Raw genomic sequence first — 16,619 nt, 5'->3', positions numbered from 1 at the left:
ACTTATCTTTTACACCCTAAACTTGGGTGCTGTCGTATTTATCCTAGCCCTCATTTTATAGTCGAGAGTGTTTTGCATAATCTTCAGGAGTACAGAAATTCAGTTGTTTCTTCCGTGCTTAGTCAAATCAATAGTGCTTGCTGTTCATTCATTCATTTCACTGAATAGGCAGGAAGTTCCTTGAGCACAAAGGCCACAAGGGCCATATATTATCTTCGGTTTATGAGTCCTCCTAGCCCCATACAAAGAATGCTATGGGCTGGCGGTCAGAAGTATTTCGAGGCTGAGGGAGGGAAAAGAATGTTTCGATTGCTCAGAGAATATTTTATTCCTCTGATCCTCTGCTGCGGAGGTAGGCAAAGGAAACGTTCTTGGGATAGTAGGGTTTAACTATCCACCCTGGAAACTTGGTTTCACAAAATGCACGACCTCTCTGTGGGTCGAGCCACTGGCCTGTCCCGGCAGGTCACGAGGTCACAGTCACCGACGCCGTGGCCGAGCCTCAGCCCGCACGTTCCCGCGGCCTCTTGGGCTCCCTCCCTCCGGCAGGCGTCGCTGGCCACAGCAGGGCGGTAAGGAAGGAAGAGGACCGATCTTCCGTCCCCCCCACCCCCCGGGGACTCAGCACCCCCGGTCCTCCTTCCCTGGGAGCCCGCGCCTACTCCAGGGCCCTCCGCTCGCGCCCAGCGATGAACCGGGTCCTCCCCCTGCAAGGCGTGGGTGCAGGCCACCGCGACTGAACGCCGGGGCGCAGCTTGGGGGTGCTGGGGAGCCGCGGGCAGGCCCGGGCTCGAGGCCAGGGCGCCGGGCGCGCGCAGAAGGGCCCGGGACCCCCTGAGGCGGGATCCGGAGGAGCGGGTGAGGGGCGTGGGCCGCGCGGCCGGGAGCCCGGGAGCCCTGGACCGGCTGGGGGCGGGCGGAGGCGCGGCAGGAAACGCCCGGGGCGGCCGCGCGGGTCGGGCTGGGGGCACAGTGGAGGGGAGGGACGGGGCGGCGCCGGGCCGGGCTGCCCGGCCCGCTCACCTCGCCCTGGCGGCGCGCCCTGTGGGGACTCGCGGGGAGGAGAGCCTGATCCGCGAGCCTTGGGATTCCGGAACCGCCCTCTCCCGCTCCAGGGCCGGCGGCGAGCGGCAACGACGGCAGGAGCCGCAGCGGCAGCATGAGAGCGGGCTCCGCGGCTCCACGCCTGTGGACGCGCGGCGAGAGGCGGCGGCGGTGCCTGCGCGCGCCATGGGGGCGCCGTGGGGCCGGGCGGGCGGCAGGCGCTTCGGGCGGCGCCGAAGCGGGGGGCTTCCGCGAAGCGCCTCGGCGCTGGCGGCTGCCGGCCTGCTGTGCACCGCCCTGGCCGCCTACTTCTGCTGGAGGCAGCTGCCGCCGCTGCCCTGGGCGTCCTCCGCCCCGCCGCGGCCGGTGGGCGTGCTGCTGTGGTGGGAGCCCTTCGCCGGGCGCGACAGCGGCGCGAGGCGGCCCCCGGACTGCGGTCGGCGCTTCAACATCAGCGGCTGCCGCCTGCTCACCGACCGCGCGGCCTATGCGGAGGCCCAGGCCGTGCTCTTCCACCATCGGGACCTCGTGAAGGGCCTCCCCGACTGGCCCCCGCCCTGGGGCGTCCAGGTGCGCGGGCCCGAGGAGCTCGAGTTGCGGGTGTTGGACGACGAGGAGGTGGCGGCGGGGGCCGCCGAAGCCCGGGCCACCTCGGGCCTCAGGCCCCCGGGCCAGCGCTGGGTGTGGATGAACTTCGAGTCGCCCTCCCACTCCCCGGGCTTGCGCAGCCTGGCGGGTAACCTCTTCAACTGGACCCTGTCCTACCGGGCCGACTCGGACGTCTTCGTGCCTTACGGCTACCTCTACCCCAGGACCCACCCCAGCGACCAGCCGCGGGGCCCGGCGCCGCCGCTCGCCCGGAAACGGGGGCTGGTGGCCTGGGTGGTGAGCAACTGGGATGAGCGCCAGGCCCGGGTCCGCTATTACCACCAGCTGAGCCAGCACGTGGCCGTGGACGTGTTCGGCAGGAGCGGGCCCGGGCGGCCGCTGCCGGACGTCGGGCTCCTGCACACAGTGGCCCGCTACAAGTTCTACCTGGCCTTTGAGAACTCGCAGCACCTGGATTATATCACCGAGAAGCTCTGGCGCAACGCGTTGCTGGCCGGGACCGTGCCGGTGGTGCTGGGCCCCGACCGTGCCAATTACGAGCGCTTCGTGCCCCGCGGTGCCTTCATCCACGTGGATGACTTCCCTAGTGCCTCCTCCCTGGCTGCCTACCTGCTCTTCCTCGACCGAAACCCAGCAGTCTACCGTCGCTACTTCAACTGGCGCAGGAGCTACGCCGTGCACATCACCTCCTTCTGGGACGAGCCCTGGTGCCGCGTCTGCCAGGCTGTGCAGACCGCTGGGGACCGGCCCAAGAGCATACGCAACTTGGCTCGCTGGTTCGAGCGGTGAAGACACTCGCCCCTGAGTGCACCCCAGGGAGGTCAAACCGTTGGCTTTTTGAGCCTCAGCTGTGCATCTCCTTGACTCCTGAATCATGGGACGGAGTTTTCCAACCCCCCCTTTGTACTCTATGGGGAAATGGTGATTTACCAATCAATATTATTCAGCACAAAGACTGGGTGGGAAGGACTCCTGGTTCTCATGGGTTTTTTGCACAAATAGCAGTCGGGCTCGCTCTGCCATAGATGGGCATCAGTGTTCACCTGTAGAAAAGGGAGCCCTTCCTCACCTTGTAACCAGCGCAGTGGGGAAGAAACAGCCTATCTACCAGAAGCCTTTGAGTCAGTTGCTCTGACTTTCCTCATCCGCCACAGGCCATATGTGTGGCCTGTGCTGAATCCAAATCCACACACACTGCTCCTTGACTCCGGTTTCAGGGGCCCATGTGCAGCAAGCCCCTGGTTTTAGAAGGAGACTTGTTGTGGAACAGTGATAGGACTAGGGCCACAAGTGGGTCTTTCTCTTTGTTGGTTGAATTCGAAAAGCCTCATCTCCTAAGAAAGATGAGGCGGGTGGTTCAAGAATCCGTTGACTGTTCCTTAACAAGTCCTTTTTGATCCCCTGCCCGATGAATGCAAAGAGGGTGCTAGACTGAAGAAGAGTTAAGATGAATCTATAGTTATACCTCACTTTTATACAGATATATTTTTGAAAAGCTGCTTTTAAATCAAGTCCCAAATTCACTGCTTTAGGAGAGTTCAGTATTTAATGCAACCCTATGGAGAATCCCTTTGCAATGTGAATAATCATCTAACTTATTTCCTCTGTGTCTATGCTCTTCTAGAACATAAAATTTTTAAAAAGCGTATTAAAAATACAGATGTGAAAATAAAGCAGAAGCAACCTTCTTCCCATTTTCCAGAAAACCAGCCTGTGTTTACAAACAGAGGAGAAGGAAGCCACAGTGTCACTTTCCACAAAATTATTTGTTCTTATCTTTTTTACTGGACCCAAAATTTCAGCAGGAATGTCAGTCCTCCACGGGTCCTGGCATTACCTGTCTGCAGAACAATGAAAGAGATCGTACCACGTTCCGGAATCATGGAAAAGGAAAAGAGTTTCATGGTGTCCGTTAGTGCCAGGTCCCCCCCCCCCCCCCCCACTGGCCCGGTCAGTTTTTAGTAAAATGTTTAATTGCTAGGAAATGAAACTAAATTAGTCCCTGCAGTGAGCTTTGGCTTTTGTTAAAATCTAAATCTGCACCTTTCCTTGGGGCCAGCAGGTTCCCCTCCTGGTCTGCATGGGAGTATAGTACATCCTCACATTCCTAGTGATCTTGAGACTGTGTCATGGGGCCACCTTTGAAAATATATGCATTGCCTTGAAAAGTTGTTGAATGAATAGCTTAGTAGGTGTCACTGCATGCCTTCTCTGTGCCAAACATTGGGCTTCAGGCGCCAGGAAAGACACAAAAATGTGTAAGGCAAGGAAGGTCCTTTCCTTTAAGGCTCCTCGAATCTGCCACTGCCAACAAGTAAATGATTAACTTTGATAAATCAATTGGCAGAACCTATTTGTTTAAAGTGACATTCTTTAATGTAATACAGGCCGTAGGTCAATTATTAGAAAGCCAGTTGATTTACAGCCTCGAACATTGGTTTCTTTTTCTCCTCGATGTATTATTATTTTTCCAGTTTTATTGAGAAATAATTAGCACATATCACTATAAGTTTAAGGCATAGAGCATGATAGTTGGTTTACATAGAATGTGAAATGATTATAGGTTCAGCTAACACCCATCCTCTAATATAGATAAAATATAAAGAAATCCTCGATTTATTATAATGAGCCTCAGTGACTGATTATTGCGGGTGTGGTCCAAGATTAATTAGGTTTATATGAAGTTCTGCTGTAAACAGTAATTGTGCACTTGATTAGGATAATTAGCTGAATCATAAAGTAAGTTTTGTCTCTGCACATTTGTTGCAGAATCACTTGAAAAGCTCACTAAAATCCAAGTACTTCAATTCTTTTTTTCCTTAAAAGGAGAAATTAAAGCCCATGGATAAAATTCCCTTATTTAAATATTATGGTGTGGGTGAAATTACAAAGTATCAGCCAGCCAATAAAGAAAAAGTTAAAATTCTATTCTTTTTTAAAAGATTTTATTTATTTATTTGAGAGAGAGAGAGTGAGTGAACACGAGGGGGGAGGGAGAGGCGGGGCAGGCAGAGGGGGAGAAGCTGACTCAGATCATGACCTGAGCTGGTCAGATGCTTAACTCACTGAGCCATGCAGGTGCTCGGAAAAATTCTATTCTTTAAAATGAGTATTTATGAGGTATTGGCCAATGATCTTGGTGTTATTGGGAATCTACATGGGGTTGGGGGAGAGTGGATTTTGGAGGTTATCTGGCTTAGATTTGATTCCAGCTGTGTGACCTCTGCAAATTAGTAATAACCTTGAGCCTCAGATTCCTTATCTGAAAAATGGAGGAGGACAGTACTTCACAGCTCATTGTAAGCATTTGGGGAAGTAAAATAAATAAAGGTGCTCAACATATAGCAGTCAGAGGCAAAAGAGAAATTTTTTCCTTCTTTTTTTTGCAGTGATTTCAGGGTGTCTATCCATTTGTATGTCTAAAATTAAATCTCAACAGGTTATATCTGAAATAAAAAGGAACCTCATATTGTGTATTTCAAATATATCCCTAAAGCTAAACTATATTATTTCAAGAATCACCATTGTTATTTAGATTGAACTTGAACTTGCAGACTAGGAGGAAGCACCTGTGCTTTCTTTGAAAAAAAAGGTTATTAAAGTTATATAGTTACATGAGTAACTATTATTTTACTGATTCTCTTCTTAGTGGTAAGTCCATTTAAAACTAACTACATTTATTAAATATTTAGCATAAGGAAGGTAAACTTGCATTTTTATGTGCAAATTTTGGGTAAAGAACAAACAGGATGTTTTTTAGGCTGATCTCGTCAGAGAGTAAGAGAAATATAGCAATTGCTCCTTTTATGTTATTTTTCATATTCTAAATTGAGTAGGTGAAAAGTCATATCCATTCATATAAGAATGCATATACATGCATCCTATATATTTAAAAATGTCTTTTCTATGATTGTCATGCCCTCCCTTTAAGGCATAAACTTTTCTTTCAAATTTATTACAAATTTCATATTTTTGAAGATTTATCTATTTATTTGACACAGAGAGAGAGAGAGTACAAGCAGGGGGAGCAGCAGGCAGAGGGAGAAGCAGGCTCCCTGCTGAGCAGGGAGCCGGATACGGAACTCGATCCCAGGACCCTGGGATCATGACCTGAGCTGAAGGCAGCCACTTAACCGACTGAGCCACCCAGGCGCCCTCAAATTTCATATTGCACTCGATGACTCTAATGACATGAGCACACCTGGAATGATCCTGGGATCAGGCAGACAGTCTGACTTGCTTTCAGTAATCACACTCTTTTCCGGTTTCTAAGCCGTTCCCTGGCAGTAAGTTAGAGGAGACAGGGTGGCTTCATGGAAAGAGCTTGCAATTTGGAGTCAGAACCCGGGTATGTGGTTCAGCCACTTTCTGCCCCTGTGGTCCTGATGAGGCATGTTACTGAAACTCTCTGAGCTTTAGCTTCCTCCTTTATAATGCATGAATGCCCCTGCAAAATACGGATTAAATGTGATTATGTGTCCCAAAGTGCTTTGTACATGGTAAAGTGCTACACAGTTACAGTATACTCTAAATTTTCAAAGTTCTAGAACAGGATGAGCAAACTCTAGGTAACGCGCCAGAGTAAATATTTCAGGCTTTGCAGGCCGTCCAGTCTCTGCTGCCGCCAAGCTCTGTTGGTGCAGCACAAAAGCAGCCACTGGCAATACATAAACGGACGGAGTGCCTGGATTTGGCAACGCCATGCTAGACTTTAGACATAGAAGGAATTTGAGGACCTACCTGATGGGTATTTCTTAGAAGGGATTTAAGAATTGGAATTAAAGAATTTTGGAGGCAGATGCTCCTGGGTTCCCAGATCAGCTCTGCAACACTCCCTAATTGTCTTATCTTGGGTACGTCATCTAAGCCTTCTGTGTTTGATACTCCCGTCCCTAACTGAAGGGAATCATCTGTAGTTTATGGAGGTGTTGGGAGAATGAGATCAGACACTTCAAGTACTCAGTACAGTGTCTGGCACATAGGAAGCATCTGGAAGAAGTCAGCTGTGATTATCACCAGTCCATTTTACAGAGGAAGGAGTCCAGACTTGCCTGAAGTTACGGTCGTAACGGCAGAATCAGCTGTGCTTGTCACAAGTCACAACCCCTTTGAATCTCTGTCACTTGAACTGCAAAATGAGGGGGTTGGACAAAGTCCTTTTTTGGGAACTTCTAGTTTCACTTGCCGTCATTCTGCCGACTGGTACCCCAGGGCTTGAGAACTAATTCATCTCCTCATGTGCCTTCCTTACAGTCTGGAAATGACTTCCTACCCAGCAGTAGTAAACCGGCAGCAAACCAGGCAGCAGAGAGGGAGATTTTGAGATAGATATATATACACACATACACACATATTAAAGTGTCACATGCCTTAGATATGAGGGAAGGGAGCCAAGGTCTTGGTAATTAGTATGGTGAATAATTGCATTGAACACATTGCGAGTCCTTTTTTGGACGTATCTCAGGGACTTTCATGCTACCCATTCCTATAACAAATCAAGTATTTATGTATGCATGTTCAGATTATTTTGATAAAATGATTAAAGTGTTAAGATGGAAAGCGACTCCTCATTTATAATGCATATCCTCCAGGCACTAACGTGTGCAGCCATGACACATGGGGTGTTTCTTGCTTGAGGGATTTCTGTAGGTTCATCGGTTCTGAACTGGTAACTAAACGGTGATGGTTTTGTCTCTTCTGAGTTGCACCAGGTCTAATTCAGCTCGTCCTCTTATATTTCTTGCCGGCTTCTTCACTTGAATCTGGTGGCTTGTCTTTCCTTTCTCTCATTCCAATTTATTTTACTAAGTGCTCCAACATACTGTACGTGCCGTCTTCACCTCCCGTTCAGTAAACTAAATAATGCCATTTTAGCAGAGGTGGAATAAAGGCTGGGAACAGGATGGTGGGCAGAGGCATCCTTCTTAACAGCTGATGCTCAAATTATTGGAAAGGGAAAAACATTGAATATTTTCTCCACTTTCCTTTCTTCAGCACACACACACACACACACACACACACACACACACACACACACATTTCAGGACAGATTGTGAAAACCGATGATGGCTGGCTGAGAGTAGGACCAAGAGTGACAAGGAAAGAGGATTCAATGGTGAGTAGTCAATAGTGACTAACAAATGAGTGAAAAGGAGCGTGCACCAGAAAGTAGGACAGCTGGTGAGCATACGTGAGGAGTGCAGAGAAAAAAGGAAAAAGCAAAGACATTGGAGTAAACGAGTAAGAAGTGTTTGAAGAGAAAGTGAGAAGAGCAGATAGAAAAGAAGGAGGTGGAAGATAAGGGCTAACTGACATGAAAGAGACAGGACCAAGGAGAAACAGATGCGCAGAGAATGAGGAAATAGAGTAAACCCTCCATTCGGTGCACTGTTCTGAAAGGAAAGCTTTGTTTCAGCTTGAAATACAGCATCTGTTGGCACATGGGAAGTGGAATCAAGAAGTCTGAACTCACTGACAGGGAAGTCAGGACCTTGACAAGGAGTGCACTAACATTTCAGCAGATATGGAAAACTGTCCCCTGATTCATCACAAGAGATTCTTGAACTCTTGTGAATGCTTCTTTTTTATCTCACAAAACTGACATTTTTTGCAGGTTTTTGTTTGTTTGGTGTTTGGTTTTGGTTGTTTTTTTGTTTTTGTTTTAGTTTTTTAAATACCCAGTTGGCATACTTCAAGTGTACTCAGCATCTACTTGTAGAGAGATTTATTATTTTTTTATTAGCCATAATCACCAAATGACTCCTTTGAAAAAGAGTCAGAGGAAAATAAGACTCAGTACATTGGATAGACTTATTAGTTTCATGAGGAAACCTATGATAAAACTATTTCAATAAGTTGTAAAGGATTGGAGTTTTGAGATCTTTGAATTCATGTTTTTTTTTTAAAGATTTATTTATTTATTTTAGAGAGAGTGTGTGTGTGAGTAGGGGGAGGGGCAGAAGGAGAGAGAGAGAGAATCCTTAAGCAGACTCTCTTCCCCGACATGAGGCTCGATCCCAAGACTGTGGGATCATGAGCTGCGCCAAAATCAAGACTCGAATGTCCAACCAACTGAGCCACCCAGGTGCCCCTCTAATTCATGTTTTTAAAAATTACTGAATTTTATCTAAATATACTAAAAAAACATTGTCCTGTTAGACCATGAGTGCCAAACATTTTAATCTGAGTTATTTTTAAGAGGGGAGAAAAATGGACTTTTCAACAACACTTAATGAACATTTCTTTAAAAAAAAAAAAGATTTTATTTATTTATTTTGAGAAAGCACAAGCAGGGGGAGGGACAGAGGGAAAGGGAGAGAGAGAATCTCAAGGAGACTCCACACTGAGCGCAGAGCCCGACTCAAGGCTCCATCTCACAACCCTGAGATCATGACCTGAGCCAAAATGAAGAGTTAGACTATTAACTGACTGAGCCACCCAGGTGCCCCATTAATGAACATTTCTTGTGAGATCACAAACTAAGTCTTTTCGATGTTCTTTCCCAAAAATGCAAGTGCTACAGCCTCTGGTCTCAACAATTACCTACCTGATTATTTTCACTAATATACAGTTAAAACTAAATGTCGTTGTGAAGTATCATCTTCAAAATGACTAATCTCTATAGGGATTTTGCTCTCCTAGCAACTAAGAACACCTGCATTATGATTTTTCTCATTCTCCTAAGGTTAGGTAAACATTTCAGAAATCTCTGTTCCTCTACCTGAAACTTAGTCTGAGATACAATTAAGCACAAGTATCTTAGTGATCAAGTCTTTAGATAAAAATGAATCTTATCTAATAATTTAACAAGGTTCCTTTTTTGAGAGGTACAAATTTGTGGCTCTTAAACAGGAATTGTTTGCCAGAAGTTCACTAATATTTATTACTTATTAGACTTCTACTAAACACAGGGTGCAGGGCGCCTGGGTGGCTCAGTCGTTAAGCATCTGCCTTTGGCTCAGGGCATGATCCCAAGGTCCTGGGATCGAGCCCCACATCGGGCTCCTCTGCTGGGAGCCTGCTTCTTCCTCTCCCACTCCCCCTGCTTGTGTTCCCTCTCTCGCTGGCTGTCTCTATCTCTGTCAAATAAATAAATAAATAATCTTAAAAAAAACACACACAAAAACCCACAGCATACTTTCCATATATTTTCCCCTTTGCATTGAAGGCATTGTGGTAGGCAGCCTCTAAGACGACACCCATCTGTCTCTACCCCCTGGAGTCTAAGCCCTCGTGTAACTATCTCCCTTTGAGTGTCGTTTGGATTTATGGACTCAATTCTTTTTTTTTTTTTTTTTTTTTAAGATTTTATCTAACCATTTATTTGAGAGAGGAGGAGCAGAGGGGGGGTCAGAGGCAGAGGGACAAGCAGACTCCCCAAGGGGGGGTGGGCGAACCTACAACCCTGAGATCATGACCTGAGCTGAAGTCAAGAGTTGGATGCCCTATGGACTGAGCCATCCAGGCACCCCTTCAGGGACTCATTTCTAATGAATAGAATATGGCAAAGAGCAAGGCTGAAACTTTGAAATTAGGTTATTAAAAGTTTGGTTTTCTGTCTTGGGAGCCCTTTCTTGCTTTCTGGCTTGCCAGCTCTGAGAGAAGCCAGCTGACGTGATGGGAGCTGCCTTGTGGCAAGAGACTGAAGAAGGCCTTCTGGACAACTCCGGTGAGTTGCTCTCAGTCCATCAGCTCAAGAGGAACTAAGTGCTGCCAACCAGATGAGTGAGCTTGGAAGCAATTCTCCCCAAGTGGAGCCTTCAGATGAGTCCCCAGGCCCGGCTAGCATCTTAACGGCAACGTCAGGAGAGACCGTAGGTCAGAGGCCCCTAGGAGCACCACGCCTGCATTCCTGACCCACAGAATCTGTGAGATAACGTTTGTTGTTTTAGAGTTTGGAGGTATTTGCTGTGCGGCAATAGCTAACAGATGCAGTCATTATCCCCATTTTAGAGATAAGAAGACTGAGAATCAAGCTGGTTCATCATGTACAATTATGCAGATAATACCTGAGCCAGGATTCTGGCTCCATTTGGTTCCAAATCTTTCTTTCATTATAGTATCCTGCTTTTCGTTAAGTCTAAGTCTTGCAGTGACTGTGACGTACGCCCCTCTGTCCTCGTGTACATGAGTTTAATTAGTCCTCAGCTACTGATCTGGGCAATCTTAACTACTCTCAATTTGAAATATGGGGGCATATATTTAGCACTGGCTTACGGGGAAGCTCGCTGGGACTTCCATGTCTGGACATTTGGAAAGAAGTAGGAGCCAGGACTGAGAAGGGGTTAGACAAGGTCAGCAAACTCACTCACTAGAGGCAATGCCTTTGGTTGGTCACCAGCACCCCTTACCATGGTATCTACAAGAGCCTGGAGACCTCATGGTGAGGGCTGGTATCAAGCTAACAGCAGTTGTGATCTTCTGGACTAAATACCAGAGTCTCCAGGTGGACAGGACGAGGTGCCAGACGGGTAACAGCAAATTTACTATTTCAGATGGTCGGTCCATGTGGTTTAAAGCAGGATCACAGTCCCATGATAGGAGGGCAGGAAATGGGGTCCAGTCCCTAGAGCAATGAGGTTGGTAAGAGGAGAGAAGATTCCAGATCTTCTGAGCCAGGCTGGGGCGGGAGAGGCTGGAAATCACAACTACTCTTCTTGGCTGGTCTCTCTGGGGCCAGGTTCCTTACCATGACACTAGTTTTCTAGTTCTCTGCTTTCTCAGTGATGGAATGATGGTGAATACTGGCCACATGAAGAAATAGTGCTGGCTCTGAAGCAACGTGTAGCTGAAGATAGCATTGATTTCAGCTCCCGACTTACTGTAGCCATGGCTCTGGATTTTCCCAGATCCCCCAATTTACAATATTTTGTCATGGATGCATATTTCTCCCCATTTCTTAATTTTGGATTTTTAAATGGTACCATAACTTTGGCGGATAGCCTTGATGCTCATGGATTGCTGATTGAAAGTTTATGCCATCAGTGGTGGATTACCCAGTTCAAGCTGGACAAGACCCTTTCGGCTGTGAGTGAATGGAAAGAAGAGGGGTGTGTCATTCTGGACGGAGATAAGGTGCGCTGGGCAGGAAGGTTGGGAGAGGGGCAAGAGATCATTCTAGGGAGCAAATCAGGATCTGATGGTGAAAAGCCTTATAAATGAAGCTAAGAATTTTGGATTGTTTCAAAGAGTGAGGGGCACCATCAAAGGCTTCAGTTTGGTTTACCCAGAATAAATGCCAAAGAGGAGCCATGGCCTTTGCAGCTGCTTCCTCATTTTACAGATTTCTTAGCAGATAGCCATCGGAGTTGTTCAGCTCCCTGTGTGCATTTACATGTCTGAAGCCTAAAGAACTGCAGTTAGTTAAAGTAATCCACTCCAGTGGTTCTGATGGCCCAGCACTGTGGATGCCCCTCCAGGATCCAGGAAGCAAGTTTCGTGGTCAAGTTCCATTATTCCCCAAATTTTCTTCCTGCCTCTTTGGACAGTTTCTCCCACCACCACCCGGTTTTGACAACCACTGATCCGTTTTCTATTGCTATATTTTGCTTTTTCTAAAACATCATAAATGAAACTGAACACTAGGTAGCCTTTCAATCTGGCTTCTTTTGCTTAACATAATGCATTTAACACTTCAATATTATTGCATGTATCAGTAGTTCCTTTTTTTAAAAAAAAATCTTATTTTATTTAAATTCAATTAATTAACATATAGTATATTATTAGTTTCAGAGGTAGAGTTCAGGGCCTCATCAGTTGCATATAACACCCAGTGCTCATTACATCACGTGCCCTCCGTAATGCCTATCACCCGCTTACGCCATCCCCCCCACCCACTACTCCTCTAGCAGCTCTCAGTTTGTTTCCTAGAGTTAAGGTCTCTCTCTCTCTCTCTCTCTCTTTTTTTTTTAGAGTTTGGAGTTTTTTTTTTTTTTATTTGACAGAGAGAGAGAGCGCACAAGCGGGGGGAGCAGCAGGCAGAGGGAGAGGGAGAAGCAGGCTCCCCTGCAGAGCAGGGAACCCAATGTGGGGCTCGATCCCAGGACCCTGGGATCGTGACCTGAGCCAACAGCAGTTGCTTAACCAACTGAGCCACCCAGGTATCCCTAGAATTAAGGGTCTCTTATGCTTTGTCTCCTCTGATTTCCTCTTATTTTAAGTTGTTCCTTTTTATTGCTGAATAGCATTCCATTAAATCTTTGTATATTCTGTATACGAGTTCTTTTTCTTTATCTGTGTGTGTGTATGTATTTAATAGACTTTTTATTTTATTTATTTATTTATTTAAAAAAAAGATTTTATTTATTTATTTGACAGAGAGAGAGACAGGCAGCGAGAGACAGAACACAGGCAGGGGGAGTGGGAGAGGAAGAAGCAGGCTCCCAGTGGAGGAGCCTGATGCGGGGCTCAATCCCAGGACTCTGGGATCATGCCCTGAGCTGAAGGCAGACACTTAACGACTGAACCACCCAGGCATCCCTAGACTTTATATTTTAGAGCAGTTTTAGTTTCACAGCAAAATTGACAGGAAAGTACAGAGATTTCCCAGTTGTCCCCTCCCCCAGCATGCATTGTCTCCCTCCTTGTCAATATCCCCCACCAGAGTGATACATTTGTTACAACTGATGAACCTACACTGATTCATCATAATCCCCCAAAGTCTGCAGTTTACATTAGGGCTCACTTTTGGTGGTGTACATTTTATGAGTTTGGACAAATGTGTAATGATATGCATCCACCATTATAGTTTCATACAGAGTAGTTTCACTGCCTTAAAAATCCTCTGTTTCATCTGTTCCTCCTCTCACCCCTCAAACCCCTGGCAACCACTGATCTTTTTACTGCCTCTATAGTTTTGCTTTCTATAATATCATATGGTCAGAATCATACAGTATTAGCTTTTCAGATTGGCTTCTTTCCCTTAGTAATATGCATTTAAGATTCTTCCACGTCTTTTCATGGCTTGAGAGCCAATTTCTGAATAATATTCCATTGTCTGGATATACCATGGTTTCTCTATCCATTCACCTACCAAAGGACATCTTGATTCCTCCTGAGTTTTGGCAATTATGAATATGAGCAAGGCTGCGATAAACATCCTTATGCAGCTTTTGCATGGATATAAGTGTTCAACTCTTTTGGGTAAATACTAAGGAGCTCATTTCCTGGATCTTACGGTAAGAGGTGGGTTATTTAAGTTTGTCCCTTGAACTGTGCCACTTAACCATAATCTCCCAGGTTTTTATGTCCTAAAAAATAAGAAGAAATTATTATTATTATTATTTTGAGAGAGAGAGCAAGAGCGTGCAAGTGGGGTGGGGGAGGGGAAGAGGGAGAGGAAGAGAGGGAATTTTAAGCAAGCTCCATGCCCAGTGCAGAGTCTGACTTGGGGCTCAATCTTATGATCCTGAGATCATGACCTGAGTTGAACTCAAGAGTCAGATGCTTAACTGACTGAGCCACCCAGGTGCCCCAAGAAATGATTTTATTGTTGCCTTAGTTACTACCTACATTCTTTGTTGGTGGTGGTGTTTAAAGGTCTGACAATACTGTCCTTTTTCTTGATATACTGGAAAGAAAATGGTTCAAGATACCCTTACCCAGGAGATAAACTCAGCCCTTGTGCCAGCTTTGCCTGGAACCATTCTTGGCTTTAAGTCGATACTACTGTTTGGGGCAGGACGCCTAGGAAGGCTGGAGTAGACAACTCCATACAAATAACCAGGCACGCCCTGTTATTCATTCATTGAGAAGGACTGAGATGATATTAAGATCATTAATTCATATAGTACAGGCAGCTTTGCTCCTTAATTCTTATTCTGTAAAGCAAGTCAGTGAGACTGACTACAGAATTCTTTATTTCCACTTAGCCGTGTTTTTGAGTTTTCAGGGCATAAACACTGCCTGCACTATTTTCTGAGTTACACTTTTAAATGAGCTTCTGTTTATCATGCTTCATGCATATCTGAACAAACAATGCTTAGTAATGCGGATACATTTTTAAACATTTCAATAACAAATCCGTGTTTCTTTCTTTTTATACTTTTCCATATTATATTTAGTCTTTCCTCCAGTCTTAACAGATAAACTCCTCTTGGAAAAAGGAACGAATGACTCTACTCATTACATCTGTCTTATTCTACTTGAAAGCATTTTATTTGCCAGCAGTCCTCTAGAATGACTAATAAAGTTCTAAACTTCTTTTTGTTATTTCATAACAAATAAAATGATTGAAAATATTATAGAGCACTCTTGGAAATTAGTCATACTCTATTCCTTCTTTACAGGTTTACCAAGGTCCTTTATGGCCTAGTAATTCCCTAAGCATGTAGCTTATATCATAAATCACAAACCACAATTATTTAGACATCGGCTTTGGCAACCCTGCCAAACTGCTTGAAATTCCATTTGCATTCTTTTGGGATTATGGATGTAATATCTTGCTTTATTTAATAAGTATACTAGTCCCGGACTAGACTCGAAGCAGTGAGCAAGTTGAACTAAGTAAGCAAGATACAAGTTTTCGTGTGTCGTAATGCACGAGAGTGAATGATTTTGTCTTACTTCAGTAATCTGCTTTCATAATTGCCAAAATTGTTGAGTCATTTGAGAAACATGATTAAAGAGTTGGAATGTAAGGTCTTTATATATATATATATATATTTGCAGGAGCCCAAAGAGAAAATAGGTTTTGTACCATAAAGTAGGAAAGAAATTCCTTTCACAGGGAGAGTGCATAGTTTCCCTCAGGGAGAAAAGAAGCAAAGAGAAGGTGAACTTTACCGAACCTGCAATGTGGCCATCTAAGCTGGATACTTTTTCATGTGTCTTATCCCATTTTACAATCACAACACTCTCTGTGAGTTAACTTTTATGATCCCCATTTTACAGATAACAAAGGGGCCAATTACTTGCTTAAGGCCACCCATCTCATCGCTGCAGAGCTAGGCTTGATTCTCTCGGACTCCAAGGCCGCTTGTTTTCACTTTGCACAGTCTTGAGTGCAGGGGGGTGAACCACTGCCATTCTAAATCTTTAAGTTTCTGTATAGGATTCCTTAAGTAGTTTCTTGCTCAAAAGTAAGGAAAAAGGCTCTATGAATGGTTTCACACCTATTTTTTTAAGGAGAAGAATCTAATTTTTAAATAAAACTCCGTGTGGAGCACCACTATGTGAAACAGATGGAGCAGAGCTGCCCTGCTGGTTTGGGGTGCAATGCTGGAGTCCCTTCCATTGTGACCCAGGAACTTTCTCCTTGCCTAGTGGTGGACATTTTAAAGCAGTTAGTGAGAAATGAAGTGAATAAAGCGAGTATTGATAAGAGTGAAACAAAGAAGAAACAGAAAGGGGTAGGCCATGAGACTCCTCTCATCCCTGCAGGGTGGAAATCTTTGGATGTTTATTTAAAAATGGGATGAATAAGGGCGCCTGACGGGCTCAGTTGGAGGAGCCTGTGACTCTTGATCTCAGGGTCATGAGTTCGAGCCCTACGTTGAGTGTAGGGATATAAATAAGTAAATAAACTTAATAAATAAATAAACTTAAAAACATAGGATGGATAAAATGGATATTGATGGGGTTAAAACAATTTAATACAGCACCACTTAATGTTGGGTGGGACAAAGGGACTCCCTACTGGTCTCCTATCATTAAAGGGCCCCAAACAAGTCTACTTTATTTACTTCTGTCTGGAGAAACTCAGAAAGTTAGAAGGCAAGGATTTCAAGGAGAAAACTGACCAGCAATCCCCTGGGGGCAACAGGCCAATTAATCAAGTTAAAGAGTCACCAAAGGGCCTGGGTCCCTTGCTCAACTTTTAGCTGTGGACCCAAAGCCTTTTGCCCAAGAGTAAGTAAAATGGTCAGGGGGTAGAGAAGAGAAGTTCCCAGGACTCTTTGATTCAGGAATCCCACAGACTATGGTACCAAAACCCACTGGTGAGGCCCTCACTCAGGCTACGATTAGTT

At 45.5% G+C, this 16,619-nt stretch overlaps 1 protein-coding gene across 1 annotated transcript; it reads left to right on the top strand.

The window, feature by feature from the left end:
• Nucleotides 1-694: 694 nt before the first annotated feature.
• Nucleotides 695-7,203, top strand: FUT4 (fucosyltransferase 4). The gene has a single exon (XM_087868241.1). It carries the CDS (start codon nucleotides 1,231-1,233, stop codon nucleotides 2,440-2,442), a length of 1,212 nt encoding a protein of 403 aa, XP_087724367.1. The 5' UTR covers nucleotides 695-1,230; the 3' UTR covers nucleotides 2,443-7,203.
• The last annotated feature ends 9,416 nt before the right edge of the window (nucleotides 7,204-16,619 follow it).

Source organism: Ursus americanus, chromosome 16 (genome assembly GCF_024610735.1).
Source record: "Ursus americanus isolate L20-20 chromosome 16, mUrsAme1.1.p, whole genome shotgun sequence".
NCBI classification, from domain to species: Eukaryota; Metazoa; Chordata; class Mammalia; order Carnivora; family Ursidae; genus Ursus; species Ursus americanus.
Note: the sequence above shows the minus strand (reverse complement) of the source record. Positions and strands in the feature narration are given on the sequence as shown.